General features: G+C 38.1%; 4 protein-coding genes across 5 annotated transcripts in view; 2 read left to right on the top strand and 2 right to left on the bottom strand.

Annotated features, from left to right (window-relative positions):
• The window catches only part of hibch (3-hydroxyisobutyryl-CoA hydrolase), a 35,911-nt gene extending 32,292 nt beyond the window's left edge, over positions 1–3,619 (top strand). For both annotated transcript variants that reach the window (XM_039669887.2, XM_089133078.1), the window contains one exon: positions 1,081–3,619. In XM_039669887.2, the coding sequence (XP_039525821.2) occupies positions 1,081–1,196 (116 nt within the window). In that variant the 3' untranslated portion in view covers positions 1,197–3,619. The remainder of the gene's footprint in view (positions 1–1,080) is intronic.
• Positions 3,620–3,937: 318 nt separating this feature from the next.
• Positions 3,938–12,268, bottom strand: akap19 (A-kinase anchoring protein 19). The gene is made up of 2 exons (XM_039669188.2): positions 11,860–12,268; positions 3,938–8,650 (listed from the first exon to the last, which is right to left on the bottom strand). Exon 2 carries the CDS (start codon positions 8,466–8,468, stop codon positions 8,199–8,201), a length of 270 nt encoding a protein of 89 aa, XP_039525122.1. The 5' UTR covers positions 8,469–8,650; positions 11,860–12,268; the 3' UTR covers positions 3,938–8,198.
• A 3,176-nt stretch (positions 12,269–15,444) lies between these two features.
• mstnb (myostatin b) lies at positions 15,445–18,381 on the top strand. The gene is made up of 3 exons (XM_039669891.2): positions 15,445–15,857; positions 16,557–16,927; positions 17,822–18,381. The coding sequence occupies exons 1-3, from the start codon at positions 15,482–15,484 to the stop codon at positions 18,200–18,202; spliced, it is 1,128 nt and encodes a 375-aa protein (XP_039525825.1). The 5' UTR covers positions 15,445–15,481; the 3' UTR covers positions 18,203–18,381.
• Positions 18,382–19,480: 1,099 nt separating this feature from the next.
• Positions 19,481–24,512, bottom strand: part of pms1 (PMS1 homolog 1, mismatch repair system component) — a 64,865-nt gene continuing 59,833 nt past the window's right edge. Inside the window, exon 15 of the mRNA XM_089133076.1 lies at positions 19,481–19,570. The gene's annotated coding sequence lies outside the window, so the exon portion shown is untranslated. The remainder of the gene's footprint in view (positions 19,571–24,512) is intronic.

The following is a 24,512-nucleotide window of genomic DNA, read 5'->3' as shown; positions in this document are numbered from 1 at the left end:
AAAGGAGTAGTTCACTTTTAAAAAAAACTTTTGCTGATAATTTACTCACCCCCATGTCATTCAAGATGTCCATGTCATTCTTTCTTTGGTTGAAAATAAATTAAGGTTTTTGATGAAAACATTCCAGGATTTTTCTCCATATAATGGACTTCAATGGGAACCAAACGGTTCAAGGTCCAAAAGACAGTTTCAGTGCAAACTGCAAACTGTTCAAAGGGCTTTAAACGATTCCAGACAATGAATAAGGGTCTTATCAAGGGAAACGATCGCTCATTTAAAAAAAAAAAAAATGTTTCTCCTGTTCGAACTCGTTCATCAAAATGAACGAATCTTTTTTCGTGTCATTTGGTTGATTCAATGAACTAAATGAACGAATTGACTCTGAAAAAGATTCGTTCATTTTGATGAACGAGTTCGAACAGGAGAGTCACGAACGCATCACAGAACAGAGTAAGGCGACCATTTGAGCTTATACGTAAAACTTAAACTTTGTTTTTTGTTTTTTTAAATGAGCGATCGTTTCCCTTGATAAGACCCTTATTCATCGTCTGGAATCGTTTAAAGCCCTTTGAACAAGTTTGCAGTTTACACTGAAACTGTCTTTTGGACCTTGAACCGTTTGGTTCCCATTGAAGTCCATTATATGGAGAAAAATCCTTGAATGTTTTCATCAAAAATCTTAATTTCTTTTCGACTGAAGAAAGAATGACATGGATATCTTGGATGACATGGGGGTGAGTAAATTATCAGCAATTTTTTTTTTTTTTAAGTGAACTACTCCTTTAAAGGGTTGGACCAAATTTAATTAAAAAAATTGACTACATAATCAAAATAATAAGTTTTGCAATTTACTAAATGTAGCATACTGTACACATATATGTTAAATACACATCTCTATAAATGGCATTTGAATCATTGATCTAATTCCTTTCTGGAAATACCCCATGTGTCCATTATATTATGTTTATGGGTAATTCTTCATATCTGTTATAGCTACACATGAGATGGGTTTTTCCCCTGAACAACCCCGGAGAAAGTACAGTGCACAACTAACAGATTTTTCCCCCTCTCTACTCGCAGTTCTAATCGATAAAGACCAGAGTCCGAAGTGGAAACCTTCTACCCTGTCTGGGGTCTCAGAGCAGGCTATAGAAGAATGCTTCAGCTCCCTGGCTGAAAGAGACCTCAAACTATAGAAACTCCCCTCAAAAATCCTGCAAGTTGCTTTCATAAACTTCAGAAATGTATCAACGAAATCAGTATTGTTATTTCTGTCAGCATAGCTGACGAATGCAAATCCCTCTGAGACTTCTGCACCGATCCACTGATCCTTGTGTTGAAATGAACAATGCTGGTTCCTTGAGGAAATTTAGAGGTTGGGGGAATTTTTTTTTTTCTCCACTGGGAAATATCATTTAAAATAAGCAAACAATTGAGAGCAGCCTAGTATGGAAGCTTGTTTCCGCCACTGAATTAAAACAAAGAAAAAAATAATTGCGACTTTTTATCTCACAATTGCGAGATTCAGTCAGAATTGTGAGAAATAAAGTAAGAATTGCTTGATATAAAGTCCTAATTGTGTGATATAAAGTCTCAATTTGGTGATATAAAGTAAGAATTGCTTGATATAAATTCAGAATTGCGTGATATAAAGTCAGAATTGTGTGATCTAAAGTCAGAATTGTGTGATATAAAGTCAGAATTACGAGATATAAAGTCAGAATTGTGAGATATAAAGTCAGAATTGATATAAAGTCAGAATTGCGAGATATAAAGTCAGAATTGTGAGATATAAAGTCAGAATTACGAGATATAAAGTCAGAATTGTGAGATATAAAGTCAGAATTACGAGATATAAAGTCAGAATTGTGAGATATAAAGTCAGAATTGCATGATATAAAGTCGCAATTGCGTGTTGTAAAGTCAGAATTGCGAGATATAAAGTCAGAATTGATATAAAGTCAGAATTGCGAGATATAAATTCAGAATTGCGATTCTGAGAAAGTCGCAATTCAGAGAAAAAAATAACAGAAGTGCGACTTTTTATCTCACAATTCTGACTTTATAACACGCAATTGCGACTTTATATCATGCAATTCTGACTTTTATTTTATATGTCGAAAATCTGACATATTTTCTCAGAATTGTGAGATATAAACTCGCAATTGCGAGTTATCAGGACATTTCTAAGGGGGAAAAAAGACTAACTTTTCCCCCCCTCAGAATAGTTTATACAGTATCTCACAATTCTGACTTTACAACATGCAATTTCGACTTTATATCACGCAATTGTGACTTTATATCTCGCAATTCTGACTTTATATCTCGCAACTCTGACTTTATATCACGCAATTGCGATTTTATATCTCGCAATTCTGACTTTATATCTCGCAATTCTGACTTTATATCTCGCAATTCTGACTTTATAACACGCAATTCTGACTTTATAACACAATTGCGACTTTATATCTCGCAATTCTGACTTTATATCTAGCAATTCTGACTTTATAACACAATTGCAACTTTATATCTCGCAATTCTGACTTTATATCTTGCAATTCTGACTTTATATCTCGCAATTCTGACTTTATATCTCGCAATTCTGACTTTATATCTCGCAATTCTGACTTTATATCTCGCAATTCTGACTTTATATCTCACAATTCTGACTTTATATCATGCAATTCTGACTTTATATCTCGCAATTCTGACTTTATATCTCGCAATTCTGACTTTACATCTCGCAATTCTGAGAAATAAAGTCAGAATTGCAAGATGTAAACTCGCAATTGTGAGAGAAAAGTCAGAATTGTGAGATAAAAAGTTTTATTTTTCATTTTGTGGCGAAAACAAGCTTCCATACCCTAGTCACATTTTAAAGGAAAAGTTCACCCACTCTTCATTTATGCAACCCCATTTCAGACATGTACGGTATGCTTTTACTTTTTAATCTTAGAATTTTGAAGAATCTTCATGCATGTTTTTACATAAACTGCACTAGAATAAGGTTCGACAAATATTCTAATATTATGTTCCTCAGAAAAAATACCAGAATATACAGTACCAGGCATTTTTGGGTGAACTGTGTGACAATATGAATTTACAGCAGACTTATCAGTGTGAGGTGCTGGTGGGCATCATATTTTGCATACTTCATTCTTTTTCCTTCATACGGTGTAATCATTTGTGTAAATCCTGTGGAAAGAGAATGGCAAACGAGTCTTTTTGCACATTCTGCAATCCATGATTAACCTTGACAACCTTAACGCATACCCTGGCCATGATTCAGTTTGGCAGGATTAAAGTATTGTCATGCGGTGCCTGCAGTGTGACTGCTATTAACCACAGTGTTTACTACACAAGCACTTCCACTGGCCTAGACTAGCCTGACAGGATCAATCTGACTGATGTCAAAACAACTGTGATGCCTTGAATTCAAATGATTTGATTCTTCTCTGCTTTGCTTATATATCTGTGTGGATGTTCATAAAAGGTGTGTGTCATGACCTATATTTGTGCAAAAACGAAACATAAAAGATGGTTATTGGATTTTGATAGGATATATGTCCGTACTGTGTGCCCACAGTACCTCTCAATAAAACCAACAGTGTAAAATAAATCTGGTTTTCTGCATTCATTGACTGACAGACTATAGAGGTCGTAGTGAAGTTAGGCACGCCCTTTGTGTATACGGACATAAATGTTACCTCAAATTGTATGACATTTTGCGGAGACGTTTGCTATTACTTTTCAAAGCAATCAGTCTTAAGATTTTCCCCTGGTGGATGCTAGAACTACAACTAAATTCCCATAGACTTGCACTGAAGGAGAGACAGAAGGAGTGGACCATATGATAAAGGGCATATTTTAAAGTTACTCTGTCTTGTTACAATGTTATAACGAAAGAGAAGAAACTGAAATAAGATAACAACTGAGGTATTGAGAAAGGCTATGGTTTAATTTATTGGCGTAGCAGTGTTCCCCCTCTTTTCTTTAGGTTACAGAACTGAGATTACACAGATAAAACACTTCTGCTGAAATATACACTGAAATATAAAAGAATCATCAACATCTTGTCAAACTTTTATGAGATGGAAATCTCAAGAAAAAATCAGCTTGACGGTACAGGCTGGTACAAATGTAGTCTGACTGCAGTGTATTTATTTATCCTGTGATGCATGATCGCAGACTTTTGGTACTTCATAATAAACCAAATATAACCTAGTTGTATTTAGCCTAGTATAAGTAAGGAAGATTAGGAGAGTAGTGAACACCATGAATCCTGTGCTAATTGTTCTTTGAGAAACTGAAATTCTACTCTTGAGCACATTCAGTAATGTGCTGAAAGGCCTCGTAAAATACAACTTTAAGTCCTCCTTCGTTTCTTAAGATTTCACTCTGCATTTATGAGTCTCTATGCAAAACTTTAATGGTCAAAGTGCAGTCCTTGCTTAATTGTCTTCGCAACAGGCCATAACAGTGACCACCCACTTCTTCAGTGGCCTTGGTTCCGGAAGTAATTTTCTCAATGATTTTCTCTATAGGGATTTGGAAAATTTCCTCAGTAAAGAGTTTAAAGCCATGAGCCAAACCAGTCAGAAGTAGTTTGGGAGATTTATTTGATTACAGGATCATGCACAATGCTATATGAGAGGCTGGTTACTGGCGAGTTCACTTCAGAATAGGTTTTCATGGTAACTCTTTATGACTATAAGTAGATCATTCCCTCTGAATTTAGTTTTTTTTTTTTAATGTATTTGAAATCACACTTCTTCAAGAAGCAAAAATCGCCACCTCAGAGCGCATGGTTGCTAGGTCTTTATACATTATCATTTAAAAATCAATCTCTATGGAGATAACGAATGTGATTTTTGCTTCCGGAACCCAACTGTTTGCATACTATTGATCTGGAACCATTAAATCTTCATTCATTCATCTTCAATAAAGGGATTCTGGCTACCTGACAGCATGGCACAAGACCCAGAAGTGCCAATAAATCCATCAATAAAAAGCATTGGTGAGCAGCTTTTAAACACTACCAGAAGAGTAATTGTGCTTGTATTAACGATCATTAAGGACATTGGCGTGTTTGGTCCCCAGTCTGAATTTTTTGTGATTCGGCAGTCTTGGTAGCAATATGTAATTTTCAGTTTCTTTTTAAAACTTATTTGCCTTTAAAGGGATAGTTCACTTTGAAATTAATGTTCGATATGTTTTATCTTACCTCAAGGGCATCCATGATGTAGGTGTCTAGGGGTGCACGATATTGACAAAAATGTGATATTGCGATATCGATAATGAATATTGCGATATCGATATTAATTTCGATATTTTTAAACGGATTTAAAACTATAAAAGTTATTGGAAAATGCATCAAAAAATATTAATAAATAAAACAAGTTCTTACAACATAAGATTTATTTCAACTGACAGACATATTGGACTGGTACAGCATTAATAAATAGGCCTAAATAATCTGTCTACAGAACAGGACATGTTAGTTATGTACACTACAGTGTAAAAGATAATAAATAAATAAATAAATAACAAGTCTACAGAACACACTATGCAACATAAACGACACTATATGCGTTTTCTTTGACCGGATAGCTATGATCGTGAAAAGACCAGGTGTAATGCCCTGTGAAACGCATTCGTGACGTACTTGAATATAATCGCTCAAACCACTTCAGGAGGAGGTCTGGGCCGCATTTCAGTTGAAACTGGACAAATGTAAATGAATCTCGTTATTGAATAAACCACATATGTAAATTGTACTCCTTCCAAAAACGCTAAAAATGAGAACGTTGCAGGCTTGTCATGTTATGGCCAGTTATGACGACACGCGCGACTGCAACACGCATCACCGCAGATGAGCAGCTGTTGAACATTTCCTTTTCATCAAGCCAACGCGCAAACTATCGCAAATCAAAGTGAAAGTAAGTCGCAGACGCTTTTCACAGTTATCTTCATTAAAAGTAAATAAACTAACTGATCTTATTTTACCTGATGATCATAAAACGCAGCTCATAACTGTTGCTTTCGGTGACGTGCACTCCATTAAATCTGCATATATAGCGCGATAATTGAAGATCGTATTTTGATAAATCAGATAGCTATCCGATCAGTGAAGTTGCCAGGTGGACCGTGGCCTGATGTTTATACTTGTGCGCTGGTGTGCGCGTCGAGCCGGGGCAAGTGTGTGTGTGTGTGTGGGACTGTGTGGTTGGAGAGCAAATGAGAAGTGAGAGAGTTACGGCGGTTAGCTTTGGAGCGAGTAGCGACTTTATATTGAGAAAAACAAAGTGTCTTCCCTGTTCTTTCGGACCACTGTGGGAAATCTGTAGCATGAAAAGTTAAACCTCTCTTGATTTAATATTGTTTATGGAGAAGGAGAATCAGGAAATGAGTCGGGGGGAAATGCAACGGTGCATGTCGGACCAGACGCATCATAAACAAATTATTGCATAAATATCGCGACACTTTCGATATGGATATCGAGCAACGTGATATCGCGATAACGATATTGATTCGATATATCGTGCACCCCTAGTCTTTGTTTCCACAGTAGTTTCAATTTTTATATTTTTAGGTCTAACCGTTCTTGTCTATCAGTCATACTGTATAATGGAGGTCTATGGTCACCACCTCAAAGAGCATGCACAGAGAAGTCCAAATTAAACATGAGTTAATGACTCGTAACACACGAAAGACACGAAACGAGCGGTTTGTGTGATAAAACGGACAGTATTTATAGTTTTTACCTCTTGTAACCACAGCCACGTCCAAGTGATCTGAATGCACGTGCGCTTCAGTCATCAATCAGTTGGATGCGACTTTGATTACAAGAGGTAAAAACGATATAAATACTGTTCGTTTTCTCACACAAACCGCTCGTTTCGTGTCTTAGGCCATCAATGTGTACTTACATTTACGAGTCATTAAATCATGTTTAATTTGGACTTCTCTGTGCATGCTCTTTGAGGTGGTGACCATAGACCTCCATTATATGACTGACAAACAAGAACGGTTTGACCTAAAAAATATCAACATTGAAAATCCTGTGGAAACCAAGACACCAACATCTTGGATGTCATTGAGTTAAGCTAAAACATATCAAAAATTAATTTCAAAGTGAACTATCCCTTTAAGAATTGCATATTTGAGCTGCACAGAAGAAAACATCTATTAACAAAATTATATAATGGCTTAAAACACTATATTTGGGATGGATGTATATAATCCTTCCCTTTGGATGTATTCGCTCATGCCATCATCATGAGGATACAGGATGGTTAACATCTCTTAATCTATGAGTGTGTCATTGACAAACAATGTCAGGTCATAGATACCACAAGGTCTTTGATTTTGTACCAGGAATTGGAGTTGACACAGCTGTCATGTCTAAAAAAGGATACCGGCGGTCAAGTAATGTACACTTATTGATCTATAGAAGCCAACACTGGCCCCTTTAAAAGAAACCGTGACCCCTGAGCATGAGCTCTGTTTAAATGTGCGGTAACATTTACTGTTGTTCAGCGAAATCCATGGGAAAAATCCAGTCATTTAAATAGGTGATTGAGAATTTCACCTAATTAAAGGGAGGGTGACAGATTTCCCCAATCCCCATGCAGATTTCACAACAGAAGTTGGGTCATTCAAATTCACTACGTTGATCAACGGAAATAAAGCTGCTTGGTTTGAAAGTGACTTGGTTTGAAGTAGCAACAGACAATTAACCTTTTTTTCTCTGTGAAATTTTGCAGAAAGCCAATGTGACCACAACTTAAGATGGATGGATGGATGGATAAAATGAGGTACTGTCTGATGTGCTGAAACACAAAAATGAAATGCTAAAGGCAAAAAGATGAAGTCTATAATTAACATGGCTGTGATGACTGTGGCCTTTGGACAATTTCAGGGACTCTCCCATTAAACACCTGGGGGGTTTTTTACGGTAAACAAAAGACATGCTGTCTTGTATTATAACAGCTCCATCTTCAGTTGTTAAGAAAACAAAAAATATGGATGAATATTTCATGTGAATCCTAAAGAGATTTTCAGAGAGCCAAAGAACATCTTTCCGAAATGACATGATTCTCCACTGGCCTTCATTTGTTCGATCTGAAAGCTCTCCTTTACACACAGGAGAGGTGTGAGCTAGACCAATCCAATCTTATTCCCCGCCAGTTAAACACTTATGGCACATCACACTCAATGTAGGGGATGTCACTGTACCGGCTGTCCACCTCCGCCCATTGTTGTACCGCCCGGGCCACAATTTCCTCTGAGAGTCTCTGGGCATAGTCCATCAACACCGGATTGACCAGCACTGGGTCCTCCATGGAGCCGATCTCTGAGAAAACTAGAACGGCTTTCTCTCCTTGCTTTCCTGACTTGCCATCCACTTTCTCCGTTGAGACGGAATTCTGAGTAGGGTCGCGGTGTTTGGATTTCATGCATCCCATGATATAAATAATGTAGCATTGGTTTGAAAGCAGTGAGGCGAATAGATGCAAAAATGGCGTTAGATTCCCTTGGTTGGCAGTTTATAGGGTTTTATATGGTGAGAAGCTAGGATGTTGAGGTATTTCTGTACAAAGTGGTGTCCAGATGGTCAGCTATGACGTATAGCATTCTCACAATTGCCCTGTGTGAAGAAGACGCATGTTTTTAGTGAGTTATTGCTTGGCTAAAGATATATTTTCATGATGACTATTTTTCACAGTGTCAGTTGGCAGCCTTGTCCAAGACACTGTAATGACTTGATTTTCACAGGACTGAGGATTTCCTAAAAAGGCAGTATAAAGTAAAAATATATATAACTGCATGTGCACATAGGGTAAATTGTAAATTGTAGTAAATTGATTCGATATATTATTCATTACTGACTGATTTAGTGCTTCTTAACGCGAACACATAATAACATCATCAAGTTAACCAGTGGATCGCGGCGTGGTATATCACATGCTCTGATAGCATTTTGGTAAAAGGTAGGGCAGGCAATTTTCAGAGTGGATAGCAGCAAGTTAGCTTTGAAGATCCCACCCTCCCTTCAGAGCGTCTCCAAAACCACGCCTTCAAAATACATGAACGCACACTGCAGTTTGCAAAGTGTCACGAGACGAAGAGATGGGATTAAACTACCTGTCTCAAAGCACAGAACATTACAATAATATTGAACATAAACAATATGTCGTCACGGGTTTCCATCTCTTCCAAATTACAGTTATGGTGTGAACGCAGCGTAAGCTCATTGTTTTGGTCCAGGTAGAATTGTAAAAGGTGGCGGTTTCGGGTGTATTCCAATCGGACCGAATGTAATGATTGGAAGAACATTTTATGGTCCTTTATACACATTCACCTAAAGGATTATTAGGAACAACTGTTCAATTTCTCATGAATGCAATTATCTAATCAGCCAATCACATGGCAGTTGCTTCAATGCATTTAGGGGTGTGGACCTGGTCAAGACAATCTCCTGAACTCCAAACTGAATGTCAGAATGGGAAAGAAAGGTGATTTAAGCAATTTTGAGCGTGGCATGGTTGTTGGTGTCAGACGGGCCGGTCTGAGTATTTCACAATCTGCTCAGTTACTGGGATTTTCACGCATGACCATTTCTAGGGTTTACAAAGAATGGTGTGAAAAGGGAAAAACATCCAGTATGCGTCAGTCCTGTGGGTGAAAATGCCTTGTTGATGCTAGAGGTCAGAGGAGAATGGGCCGACTGATTCAAGCTGATGGAAGAACAACTTTGACTGAAATAACCACTCGTTACAACCGAGGTTTGCATTAGTGAAGCCACAACACGCACAACCTTGAGGCGGATGGGCTACAACAGCAGAAGACCCCACCGGGTACCACTCATCTCCACTAAAAATAGGAAAAAGAGGCTACAATTTGCTAGAACTCACCAAAATTGGACAGTTGAAGGTCTGATGAGTCTCGATATCTGTTGAGACATTCAGATGGTAGAGTCAGAATTTGGCGTAAACAAAATGAGAACATGGATCCATCATGCCTTGTTACCCCTATGCAGGCTGGGGGTGGTGGTGTAATGGTGTGGGGGATGTTTTCTTGGCACACTTTAGGCCCCTTAGTGCCAAATGGGCATCGTTTAAATGCCACGGCCTACCTGAACATTGTTTCTGACAATGTCCATCCCTTTGTGGTCACCATGTACCCATCCTCTGATGGCTACTTCCAGCAGGATAATGCACCATGTCACAAAGCTTGAATCATTCACAGACACCAGATCTCATCCCAATAGAACATCTTTGGGATGTAGAGGAACGGGAGCTTTGTGTCCTGGAAGTTCATCCTACAAATCTCCATCAACTGCAAGATGCTATCCTATCAGGGCCAACATTTCTAAAGAATGCTTTCAGCACCTTGTTGAATCAGTGCCACGTAGAATTAAGGCAGTTCTGAAGGCACAGGACACAGGTCGAACACAGTATTAGTATGGTGTTGTTCCTAATAATCCTTTAGGTGACTCTATACAATTAGACCACTTAATTTAGCGATTGCTGTCAGGATGTGAGGAGCCTTTCAACCATAACAAAAAAGCTTTCTGGAACAAATCACCTACAATGCCTTAAGTCATAGTGTAGCTGTACAATGCTATCCATTATGTTTTTTTCTATTTATAAGTGTATTTAGCCCAGTTCAGATCCATCTCGTTAAGGAAATTAAAATCTTAAATAATTTGTATTTACATGAAACACTACTACAATTAATTTGTCTCACTCTCCTCCCTTAAGGAGATAAATGCTATTAAAACACTCTTATGCGCATAACCATTGCGTATGAATAGGGATGACGTTTTATAATACGTTTTATTTGTAACTTTTCTACTAAATCTACTTTTCTCCACCACTGTAAAAAAAACATTGTTGGTTTAACTTAAAAAAATAAGTAACATGGTTGCCTTAAATTTTTAAGTTCATTGAAATGGAAAAATTGAGTTAATACAATGAAGGAGATTGATTTAATCACCAGAAACTCAAAATATTATGTTATCTGAACTACATGAATTAAGTTGATTTGACAAAAGAAAATGTTGTGATTACAAATCATAAACATATTTTTAGTGACACCGTTTCATTGTTTCACTCTAAAAAGTATCATACAACGGTTGACTTAAAACCCTTTCGGACCGATTAAGTTCGATTTTCGAACACTTTTCAGACCGATTTTGTGAACGGGATCAATAATCATTCAACTGATCCGACTCAAATGAACGATTCGTTCAGGATTCGGACGTCTATAGCATTTGGCATGTATTCTTGTGCTGCCCGGTGCAGCTAATGACTAACAGACTTCTCCTTACAACGAAAGCCGGTGGTTCACTCCATTTGCAGCTATCGTATCACACATACCAAACATCTATCATCTCATTTCGAACTGAGCCGAATGAATCGAATTCTGTGGAAAAACAGTGAATTCGAAGTCTATAAGCTCTTTTGCGCGTCTGCTATTTTTTTATTAATGTTATTACTCTCGGCAGTTATTCTCGAAAGACACTGAAACCCTTTATAGGCTATATGCATATCATGCAACCAAGGAGAACCGATAATCACTGTCTGCTAATCTGAAGTGATCAACAGTTTAATAAACATCATGATTGATGCTATCCTGGTCACAATGTTGTAGCAAGGGTGAACGAGATTAAAATGTCAGTTTTGTCGATTTTACTTGTAAATTGGATAGTCGTATTTGTGTCAAGGAAGCTTCAAGGTCAAGTCAGAAATATATTTCTGTTGTTGTTGTTGCTGTTTTAAACGCACGATGATCCGTAATCTAATGTTAAAAGTGCACATTCCAGAGATATATAATCAGTGTGGGTATACATACCCCTTCCGACTGCAGGCTGCGACCGTCCATATTATGGATACAAAACCGAAGAAAACGTTTAATCCAAATTGAAATGCGTTATTTAGAAGGAAAACTGCAATAAATCCACACTAATAAATAATAGGCAGAAGCTCCTTTCTCTTCACCAGTCTCGGTTACTCCACAGGAGAATGAGAAAGCATGTTGGTGAACTTGCTCTGGGATAAGTCGGGTCAGAATTCATCATGTGCGTCCGGAGTCCACATATAATCATGATGATATTAACGTTTCAGTTTCATTCCAGTGACAGGACAGCGATGGGGCTTGACAGCGCCTGAATCCGTGTTGTTTTTATATTCCCCACTGACCATTCATACATGGCCATCTACATGACTGAATTTGCAGCTGGGAAATTCTTTCTGTTTCACGTACACACTTAGTTCATGCTATCCTTGCATAAACATTTGTTTGTAAACTGGGTAAAATAGGTTACTGCAACACACGAAGACACAGGTTGCGCCTGTCTTTTTAAATACATTGTCGCCACCTAGTGAAATAAGCGTTTTCCCGATACACGTAGGCTACATGTACATGTTGATTACCAAAATTTCTCATACTATATGACCAAGATATGTATAATCAATGTTGGAAAAGTAACTTAAAAAGTAATTAGTTATAGTTACTAGTTACTTCTTAAAAAAAGTAACTGAGTTAGTAACTGAGTTACATTATTAAATAACTAATTACCTGGAAAAGTAACTGTTGCGTTCCTTTAAAAAAAGAAGTTGGTTTAAATAGGTGAAATAACTTAAATATGTTAAATAAATTAAATGGACAGTAAATAGAAAAAAAAATATTATTCTAAAACATTGTACACTAATCTACACTATTTAATGTTGCCAATGTGAGAGAACCCAATTAACTTAAATGTTAAATATTAAAATTATAGTGGAACAACAAACAACAAAGCAACAAACACAATAGATGGTTTAGAACCTTTAATGTTTATTGCACACACCACAACTGGGTAAGTCTAAAAAATATGCTTCTTAAGAAATGTATATATATATATATATATATATATATATATATATATATATATATATATATATAAACAAATAGTAATAAACACGCACTCAAGCGTGCTAGGACACACTCGGTCTCTCTCGCGCACTATCAAGTAGCCTAATTAGTTTGATTACTCGTTACTGAAAAAAATAACGCCGTAAGTAACGCCGTTTATTTATAACGCCGTTATTCCCATCACTGTGTAGTCGAGATTTATGAGAAATTTATGAAAAATAAATGTATTTGTTATACAGCATAGGGCCTAGGCCTATGATAGGCATTGCATAGCCTACCTGATTCATTCCGTGTTTTAGACTGCATGGTTAATTATGAGCTTGTGAAAATGCAGGCAAGAGCATGCTATGCTATTTAGGCCTATATTATGCATTATCATATAGCATTAGAAAGTTTTCTGTTCAGTTTCCGTTTCAATCATCTTACTTTTATATTATTAGACTGAACCGAAAATATATTGCGATATTGAGTGATATAGGCTACGTAACTGTCATCGATCGGCTCATTATCGCAAAACGTTTACGGGGTGAACAAACCCCAAGTCGTATATGACCCTGAAAGAGTTTATTTTGCGATAATGACCGGATGACTGCACATTATCCCGGCTACTTACCTAATAAATAAATGCACAAATTGTTATTATGTGAGATGGACAGATTATATGAGGTGTAGGCTAGCCTAATGTGAAATCGGTTGGACAACATCAATTCACAGCTTAGTTTTTTTAGTTTAGAGCTTTATTAATCCCTGTGGGGCAATTAGTTTGAGCTCACATGGTGCCTCACATAAACCACTTAGCACATACATTAAAATAAATAAAAACATCACCTAAGTTTATTACATAGACGTATTGCTTCAGGCACAAAAGTCAATAGCGTTTTGTAGAGCATTTAATTGCCCACATGTGTTGGTCAATTAAACGATCAGGCCTATTCCATGGTAAGCCCTAACTCATTTTTAATTACGCCTACATATTTTGTCATGAATCATGAGCCAACACATTGATGTAAATGAGAAGTTGTAGAATATTTGTTTATATTTGTGTTTATTAGGCTATGTATGTATGTCCTTATTACGTAACCTATCCATTTACAAATAACTCGCACTGTGCAAAACTTAAAGGGATAGTTCACTTTGAAATTATTTTTTGATATGTTTTAGCTTACCTCAAGGGCATCCAAGATGTAGGTGTCTTTGTTTCCACAGTAATTTCAATTTTGATATTTTTATGTCAAACCGTTCTTGTCTGTCAGTCATATAATGCAGGTATATGGGGTCCACCTAAAAGAGCATGCACAGATAAGTCCAGATTAAACATGATTTAATGACTTGTAAATGTAAGTACACATTGATGGCCTAAGACACGAAACGAGCGGTTTGTGTGAGAAAATGAACAGTATTTATATAGTTTTTATCTCTTGTAACCACAGCCACGTCCAAGTGATCTGAGGGCGCGGACGCTTTGTGGCTTTGGTTAAAAGGTAAAAATGATATAAATAGTGTTTGTTTTCTCACACAAACCGCTCGTTTCGTGTCTTAGGCCATCATTGTGTACTTACATTTATGAGTCATTAAATCATGTTTAATTTGGACTTATCTGTGCATGCTCTTTAAGGTGGACCCCATATACCTGCATTATATGACTGACAGACAACAACGGTTTGACCTAAAAATATCAAAATTGAAAATACTGTAGAAACAAAGACACCTACATCTTGGATGCCCTCGAGGTAAGCTAAAGTGAACTATCCCTTTAATATCAGGACCTGATTATTAACGCGATTTACACAAGACGATCCACAAGATGGCGCTATGTATCTTACCCACAGATCTAATAAACCAAACAGGCCTAAGCTGCAGCAAAGATGAATTGTGATTATTCAATGTTACTGTTAAGAAATAAACACGTGGCGAAATTATTTTGCGTTGCATTGACAGAAGCAACGTGAATACTATACAAATGAACATACTGCAATTTTAGCAGTTATTCACATTAGTAGATGAGCCCATATGAGCCCAGGCTGCCAATAACCTTTTTACCAACAAAATCATGCTGCTCAAATGTAAATGTCAAGTAGAGTAGGCCATCAAGGTGGCTTTTATTGCCAATTTAATAAAATAGTAAAACAAATATTCTGTTGCTTATGATGTTATATTCATAAATATTAAATATAGCCTTTACGTTCTGAGTCAGTTGCGTTTGACGACACACAGGGAGCATCCTGGATGCACGCACTGAAATACTGTAATAAAAGTGCGTATTTTATATATATACATGTGCATAATTTGCTTTCAAGTTAGACTGGTTCCTCTACGAGTCCTCTAAGATGTGTCATACCTCTTTAAGAACTGCGAAAGAAGTCCAGCTCTGTCCATTAGGTTTATTGTTGCCAGCTCAGCCAATCATTGAATCTTACGACACAATAGAGTGGCCAAAGTTGCAGTATAAAAAGCCTTGCCGAATTTAAGCATGACATCTACTTGTCCGGTGCGTGGTGAGGTTCATTTCCATAGCAAATCAGATCAAACATAGCAAACATCCTTTAGCACGCCTTGGAACATGCATTTTACGCAGGTTTTAATTTCTCTAAGTGTATTAATTGCATGTGGTCCAGTGGGTAATGGAGATATAACGGCGCCCCAGCAGCCTTCCACAGCCACGGAGGAAAGCGAACAGTGCTCCACATGTGAGTTCAGGCAACACAGCAAGCTGATGAGACTGCATGCCATCAAGTCCCAAATTCTTAGCAAACTCCGACTCAAACAGGCTCCAAACATCAGCCGGGACGTGGTCAAGCAGCTGTTACCCAAAGCACCGCCTTTACAAGAACTTCTGGATCAGTACGATGTTCTGGGGGATGACAGTAAGGATGGAGCTATGGAAGAGGATGATGAACATGCCACCACAGAGACCATCATGACTATGGCCACAGAGCGTAAGGATCAACTATTTCAAAGATTCATTCATGTAAATGTAGCTACAATCCTCTTAACGGACAAAGAGTCTACTTGGAGAGACCCTTTACGCAATCTTTACGCCCAAGCCAGTTGCACTCACGAGGCAGCTATAGTGCATAAAATGCACAAATACGACGTATACCTAATTGTCTATTCCTATTTTTTAAGGCTTTGCGCCAGTATTTTCAACCTTGCTAAAGCAATTTTACGCACGCCGAACATGGAAGCGCAGCAAAAGCGCACCAGCGTCGGTCAGAAGAAAACGCTTTCACCTTTACCACACGTGATATGCGAACTGTAGTTTAAATTGGTTCACATCTCAGTCAATTTTTTGGGTTAAACTGTGTATTATGTCTTTGTAATGCCTTTATATGTAATGTCTAAATATAGACATAATATCTGTAGCCCATCCATTCGTTTTTAAAGATATAAATAGCTTCCGTATAGCCTACTAATATAGTGTGTTTATATCTAATTATTACATATAAATGTATAGGGCCTATAATGTATATTTGTTTTGTGGGCGTAGTCATCGTTATTTCTTTAAAAGTTAAATGTGACTTTTTTTTCAATTAGCCTACATCAGTGCGTCATTGTATGGACCGCTTTTATGGAAAACCAGTAGCCCCCGTGGCCGTATAATCACTCTAATTTACTTTCTCTTCTTTTTTTTCCAGCTGACCCCATCGTTCAAGTAGATCGGAAACCGAAGTGTTGTTTTTTCTCATTCAGTCCGAAAATCCAAGCGAACCGGATCGTAAGAGCGCAGGTCTGGGTTCATCTGAGACCGGCGGATGAAGTGACCACCGTCTTCTTACAGATATCACGGCTGATGCCCGTTACGGACGGAGGAAGACACATACGAATACGATCCCTGAAGATCGATGTGAACGCAGGAGTCACCTCTTGGCAGAGTATAGACGTAAAGCAGGTGCTCACGGTGTGGTTAAGACAACCGGAGACCAACTGGGGCATCGAGATAAACGCGTATGACGCGAAGGGAAACGACTTGGCCGTTACCTCCGCTGAGGCTGGCGAGGATGGACTGGTAAGTTGAGTTGTTGTGTTACCAAATGTGCGGGGTTTTTTTACACAATACAACCACATTTAGACAGAACTCCGTCAATAGTAGGCTAGTTGCTGTGAATGATAAGCAAGAAATTATTTATTTGGCTGTTTCAAATCAGCAATCTCCCAAAAAAGTAGTGCCTGTAGCACCAATGTAAAAATGTTCTTAATTGCATGTTTTAAAGCGCGGAACATTCAGTGATCAGTCATGAATGTTTTTGTAATAGTAGTCCGAATCCTGAACGAATGATTCGTTCAAACCGGTTCTTTTTAGTGAATCAAAAACGAAAAGCGCGACCACAGTAATTCGGTTTTAGAACTAACGATTATTTTTGACCTATTTCTTGTAATGAATCAACAGCACGCTTAGTACGGTCCGATTAACACTTATGAATAAGTCGAAACAGTTACAGAGTTAAACTGACTCACTAAATTGCGAGTTACTTTCTGATATTTGACTCGAAACTGAAAATAGTATTATGTTAAGACTCCTGAAACTTGAATCAGAGTAGTTAGTTGTTCACAAGACAACGTCTGTTGTAATCAGTGGCTACATTATAAAAGTAATGTTTGTCTGTGAAAACCCATTTAAAAAGCAAAACAATGTGTCTCAAAACAAAATGATCTCATGATTTTCTGGGGAGTATGACCTGAATGAATTTAGTTTTTTACTACAAGAATCCTTAATGGCATCATTAAGGAACGGGAATCGGAACTGGAATAATTCAATCCTTTCCCTTTCTTAATCAAATCCGATTTGGTTAGATTTCGCATTCGCTAATGGTTGGACAAAGCAATTTCAAGGTCAGACTGAGAGTTGTCTTGTTGATGCCCATTATGAAACGCTGGCTCTTTTGGGTTCTTTCTCTCACAGCTCCCCTTTATGGAGGTGAAAATCTCAGAGGGCCCAAAGCGAATCCGGAGGGACTCCGGACTGGACTGCGACGAGAATTCCTCCGAGTCTCGGTGCTGCAGATACCCTCTCACTGTGGACTTCGAGGACTTCGGCTGGGACTGGATTATTGCTCCAAAACGCTATAAGGCGAATTACTGTTCGGGAGAATGCGACTACATGCACCTGCAGAAGTATCCCCACACCCATCTGGTGAACAAGGCCAATCCGCGAGGCACCGCCGGGCCCTGCTGCACCCCCACCAAGATGTCTCCCATCAACATGCTATACTTCAACGGCAAAGAGCAGATCATCTACGGCAAGATCCCGTCAATGGTAGTAGACCGCTGTGGCTGCTCGTGAACCAGTGCCCAGACAGGACTTGATCCGTCTCAAAGACCCGGACATCTGATCATCACACCACCCGCCATCCATTATCAGTGCTTTCCGCAAGACACTGTGCAATAGAAGGACGCTCACTCACTCTCTGGGCACCGCTTCATCTGACAATGTTTTTTTGTTGTTGTTGTTGTTGTTGTTGTTGTTGTCATTTTCCTCTAAATCAGTATCTCAGCCACAGGAGTCCAATGTCACGTGGATATACTAAAGGAATGTATTGGGAATGGACACTATTGAAATGGATGACATTCTCTGCTTTATTTCATGTTTTCACCTTGTCAGAATACTATCATTAGGACACACAGACAACATACAACAACAAAAAAAATATATTACACAACCACTCCAAAATACAATCATTTAGATCTTTGCTGTAACCAGTGAGCTTGTTTAAGAAGAGTATCCAAGAGAAACAGAGAGGGACTCTCGAACATTGAACAGAGCTTGAATAGGGTTATCTGACGCACACACTGCAATAAACACATTGTTAATCGTAGCTTTTGACCACTACTCATCTGTCGAACAGCCCTACACACTTGAAGTATTATTGAAATCGACATTAAGGGAGAGAAGGACTTGAAGCAGAGGCGCTGTGAATGCGGTCTACACATTAAAACGTGTTCGAGACAGAGACGTCGGGACTGGAAGGAATATGAATGTTAATATCACGCTACCACTCTGTCTTCAAACCACACAGTTTGCACTATGGCAGACCAATAGAAAGAATTGGTTGCTAAAAATGTTGTAAAAACTGATTTTGATATGTTTGCTAATTGTATTGTATACTTGCCATTGTTTCCATTAACAGTTGCCTTTTTTAACCACGGTTAGTACATGTATAAGAACACAAAATAGCAACAACAAAAAAAAAAAAGTGTACAATATAAAATCTATGTATCTGTTCAAACAAATAAAAGTGCTTGCTTTTATACGTTTGACTCTCTTATTTCCAATTGCTTTACACGAAAAGGTTGAGTTTTAAATCTCTAATACCTGGAATGAGCAATGTGGGACCTGATCAGAGCAGTTTCTTTCTGGCTTGGATTTACTATCGATTGACCTTTTCATTTGTTGTTCCTGTAATGGCAGCAAGCTGCAGTGTTACATAAGCCCAAATGAACAAATCTCCCCTCGGAATAGTTCAGCGTGAGCATGCAGCAGAGTTTTCGAAAAGCACTTGTGCAGAAATGTTTTGACAGCATGGCTAATTAGACCGAGGCTTATTGGAGCCCTCACTTCCGTCCAGAAGAGGGCGAACTCAGCACTGCCGAGATCTGCTTCCTTTCCTGCTGTGAGTTGGACAGATGCCATGGAAACCAGGTGGGAACTGCTCTGAAATGAACAGAGGGTTGTGGGAGATTATAAGTCCCTGAGCAATAACATTTCAGTTGAGATAATGCGCCGTGGATTCTGGATCATTTGCCACATGCAATTAAGCGTGGGTTCTGAAAAGCCTGAACGTGAAACTATCGATAAGCGCTTTAAACATAATCAGGTGCATCTCTTCGTAATCCATCCCGTTCCGCGCGCTATGAATCACGCTCGGCAGAAGAATGATTGATTTGTTTTCTTGTGCATCTGACTTGCAGTGCCAGGTAATGGCAAGTGCATGATAAACAGAAACTGTAACCGTTTCCACGAGTTGTTATATCTGTCACATGGGAAAAGTTTTCCTGGTCTCCGTGGCTCGACGGCTGCCAGCACATTCCCAGGTTGACAGGAGAGGAAGTGACTGTGAGAAAATGGGAAGGCAGCGTGGCTCCGGGGGGAAACGCATAGCTCATCTCAGTCACCAGGCTTCCCCATATCCGCACGAGCTGCGGGGGAGCCGGGTAGAGCTGCGTGCGCTCGGACAGGGAGGGAAGCACCTTGAACAAGGGGGAAGAGGGACGGCTGCCAGGTGTGGTCAAACATCTGCATCTTCACACTAACTCGGGAGCAGCTGGGGAAACGCTTGGTTTGAGTGATGAGCTGAAAATACACTCTGCCATGAGGCATCAGGTCGAATATTAATGGCGAGGTTGAAGACGAGCGATGATGACCGATGATGTATTTTATGCTATTGACATCTCACCTAGTCTGTTTCTGTTGTTGTTCCATCACTGCTCCTTTTCTATGGCCTGTCTGCCAGAAAAAGCAATCCAACGATGACAATTTTCAATCAAGTTGACAGACGCCCTTCAGGTTTTGAATTAGAGACGGAAAATTGTGAATCGTAAGATTATTCGAACTTTAATAAAGATTATAAAGTGTGTTTGTTTATAAATATTAATCAAAATAAAATGGGTTTTTGTTTCATATTTCAATTAGTTTAGTTTATTCTGGTCCAGTAGATTTATACATGCACTGCTGATAATTGAATGGTTCAACATAAAGTTTCACTTTTTCAAGTAGTTCACTTTTAAAAAAACGTTTGCTGATAATTTGCTCACCCCCATGTCGAAAAGAAATTAAGGTTTTTGATGAAAACATTCCAGGATTTAACTCCATATAATGGACTTCATTGGGAACCAAACGGTTCAAGGTCCAAATGAGAGTTTCAGTGCAGCTTCAAAGGGCTTTAAACGACACCAGATGATGAATAAGGGTCTTATCTAGCGAAACAATCGCTCATTTCAAAAATAAATAAAAAAGTTTACGTTTTATAAGCTCAAATGGTCGCCTTGCTCCTTTCAGTGATGAGCGTTCGTGACTCTCCTGTTCAAACTCGTTCATCAAAATGAACTAATCTTTTTTCGAATAATGACTCAGGGTGTTAGATAAGACCCTTATTCATCGTCTGGTGTCCTTTAAAGCCCTTTGAAGCTGCACCGTTTGGTTCCCAATGAAGTCCATTATAGGGAGAAAATCCTGGAATGTTTTCATCAAAAACCTTAATTTCTTTTCGACTGAAGAAACAATGACGTGGACATCTTGGATGACATGGGGGTGAGTAAATTATCAGCAAAAGTTTTTTTTTTTTAAAGTGAACTACTCCTTTAAGAATTGAGTAATGATGCTAAGACTTGGATAAATATATTTTATAATATTTAAATATATTTAATATATTTTATAATATATATTTTATATATTTTATAATATATTATATATTTAATCTATTTTTATAATATATAAATACATTTTTTAAATATATTTAAATACAAAATTATTTTTAAATTGCAATTATTATTGCAATATTACTGTTTTTACTGTATTTTTAATGGAACAAATGAAGCCTTGAAATATAATAAATAAATAAAATCGACTCCGAACTTTTGAATCTGTGGCTTTGGCTTGAAAAACATGGCTTCTTGCTGATGCTTCTTGCAATTTGACCAACCTTCATCTAAACCAACTTTACAATGATTTATCATGGATAACATTTAAATCAGCTGAATTTGCATCCTCAATCCGTAACACTTTACTTGAAGGGGTGTGCATAAGACTGACATGACACCTTCATAACCATGACATGACATATGTCTTGAATATGAAGTAGGGTTTATGCATGTTTGTGACAACTGTCATTAAGTGTCTTTCGCTCAATAGTGACATTTTGAATGCAAATTCAAATTTGTTATGACATTTTGACATAAACCATAACATCATAACCTGTCAGTGTCTTTGTCATGACAAGTTTAAACTGTCATGTGGTTGGCTTTGACATTGGCTGTCATGAGGCATTATAAGTGTGACATGTATATTTTTTGTGACCTCAACTACAGTGGTACAAATTGAATTTGTCATTAAAAAGTTATAATGGCTTCATGACAGCCAATGTCAAAACCAACCACCTGACAGTTTAATGCAATGTTAACCAATAAAGCTAGGTGGTTTCTTAAGTTTGATCATTAATCTGCTATGTCGTGTTTAAGACAGGTTGTGTTGTCTTAGTAATGTCAAGTTGTCATGACAAAGACACTGACAGGTTATGATGTATTGGTGTCATAACAAAGACATCTCAAACAATGTCATATTTGCATTCAAAATGTCAAAACTGAGTGAATGACATTTATTGACAGACAGTTGTCACAAACATGCATAAAACTTCCTTCATATTCATAGCATGTCATGAAGGTGTCATGTTAGTCTTATGCACACCCCTTCAAGTAAAGTGTTACCCAACAATCTTCAATACTAGGCTACATGACAGAAAACCGAATGTTCAGGTTTGTAAAGTACAATTAAACAAGACCTATTGTCATCACATCGACCATGCTTAATGTTGAGCTCGGCACTGTTCTCTTCTAATTCAGTCAACAATCAGGTTCTCTCAATACAATGATAACAAGCTAAATTAGCATTAATTTAATGATCAATCTTACATTTTGCAATGCAATAATCGCCTCAGTTTCCAAGGGATGTGAGATTCGGTCGCAGTGAACTGCTGCCCTCATCTGAAGAAAGCAATGAAAAGCAATAAAAGACACGAGCCTCGGGCAGATGGGCGCAGATGTACAGCCACTGACGGCTGGTTGTCAGCGCTCCTGATGGATTTATCCAGCGCATCCACACTGGGCCTTGCCTTCAACACCACTTGTTTTTTCACTTAGCTAAGAAATCGACATCCGTCTCTCCCGACACTCTATTGACCCTTGTGGAATCAACATTTGATTAATTACATCGTAAAGCTTCCGGACGTCGAAGACGGGAATGTGTCCTCCTGTTTTAGCAATGTGTAACTCAAGATCACATTTGGGCTGGAATGAGTCATTCAGCAAGATGTGTCCATAAGTCTAAGTTCATTTACAAGGCACCCTAATGACTGAAGAGGAAAAGGTCTGTGGCAGTAAACCATATGCCCCCAGGAGACCAATGACTGACAGTGATGGAGGATAGATGCTCCTCTGAGGAGACTGTGAGATGTCTGGATCATTTGGAAAAGTGGAAACATGTCCCCTCCTGTGTCATCACAACGCCTGTCAGACAGCTGGATATGCAGGAATCCGAGGTGTCTTGTCATATGGAGAAGCAGTTCTGCTTTGTTTTGCAATAATGTTCCTATGAAATATTGTTCAAATAAAATATTGCCATATCTATCTATCTATCTATCTATCTATCTATCTATCTATCTATCTATCTATCTATCTATCTATCTATCTATCTATCTATCTATCTACCCATCTATCTATCTATCTATCTATCTATCTATCTATCTATCTATCTATCCGTCTATATATCTATCCGTCTATAAATCCATCCATCTATCTATCCATCTGTTCATTAATCTATCTATCCATATATCTGTCCATCTATCTCTCTGTCATCTACATATATGTCAATCAAAGCATAGTTAACCTTAAAAACTATTTCTATTCAGAACACACCAGAAACCAACCAGCAACTCCCTAGCAACCACTTAAAGTGGTGGTTTACTGTTTTTTTTTTTTTTTGGTTTGTTCTTTGCATGATTGTGTTTATGAGGTGCAATAGAACATGTTCATTGTTTTTCTTTTTGAAAAAGTCGTATTTTTCATAAATTTCACCTTTATTGTCAGCCGCGCTCTCCTCTGTTATTTGAACGAGCGGTTGACTTCCTGAGTCTATGAAACCACTCCCTCAGAAACAGGCAGTGGGCTCAGACTGGTTAGTTTGGGCCAGTGTGTTGTGATTGGCTAAACTGTAGTGCATGTTGTCCAGAAGGTTAACGCCCATTACCTTTACAAGCGAAAGTTGCATGTGTAGTTCATGTCAAATGTAAATAATGATGTCGATATTGCAGTTATATCAGTATGAGCCAGAATCAGACCCAGAAAGCGGCAATGAACAGAGGCAAGCAGAACCTCACCACACACGGCTCTTACTAAACGTTTCTGAATGGTAATTTGCCTATATTTTTTTAACTTTACGTATACACATTTGTTTTACACAATGGCATGTTCAAAATGTTTGTACATGTTTGTCGTAGACACGAAATAGCATAACTAGTAGCCTAGTGGCTATAAAGCCAGCACTGGCATTTGTTAAAAACTAAAACAATACGTCTGAAATTATACATACAAATACTTTTAAAATGATTATGTCTTAGTCTAATTTGCAGGTTGTGGCCCAACAACTGCTGCCACTGGTTTTAAAGTTGGAACTGCTTTATGTTTTAATAACAGTTTCTTGTTGAATCCGGCATTGAATTCGGGGAGATTCTGGAAGCTGTTTTTCTTAAAATGCGCAGCACAGAGAGCTGTCATTTTCAGGAACATAATCAAACATAAATTGAATCCAATGATGACGAACTACAACGTCCGTGGGAAGCCCGAACACAGAAGACCTGACAGCTGGGTGAAAATAACGATGAGCC

This window comes from Pimephales promelas, chromosome 7 (genome assembly GCF_988280905.1).
Source record: "Pimephales promelas chromosome 7, fPimPro1.hap1.1, whole genome shotgun sequence".
NCBI classification, from domain to species: domain Eukaryota; kingdom Metazoa; phylum Chordata; class Actinopteri; order Cypriniformes; family Leuciscidae; genus Pimephales; species Pimephales promelas.
This window is presented reverse-complemented; position numbering and strand designations above follow the sequence as displayed.

Bases quoted from the DNA above. Each gene is read 5' to 3' on its own strand.
- akap19 (XM_039669188.2), bottom strand. From the start codon at position 8,468: ATGGGATGCATGAAATCCAAACACCGCGACCCTACTCAGAATTCCGTC.
- mstnb (XM_039669891.2), top strand. From the start codon at position 15,482: ATGCATTTTACGCAGGTTTTAATTTCTCTAAGTGTATTAATTGCATGT. The intron at 15,858-16,556 runs GTAAGGATCAAC...TTTTTTTTCCAG, and splicing joins CATGACTATGGCCACAGAGC to CTGACCCCATCGTTCAAGTA. The intron at 16,928-17,821 runs GTAAGTTGAGTT...TTTCTCTCACAG, and splicing joins AGGCTGGCGAGGATGGACTG to CTCCCCTTTATGGAGGTGAA.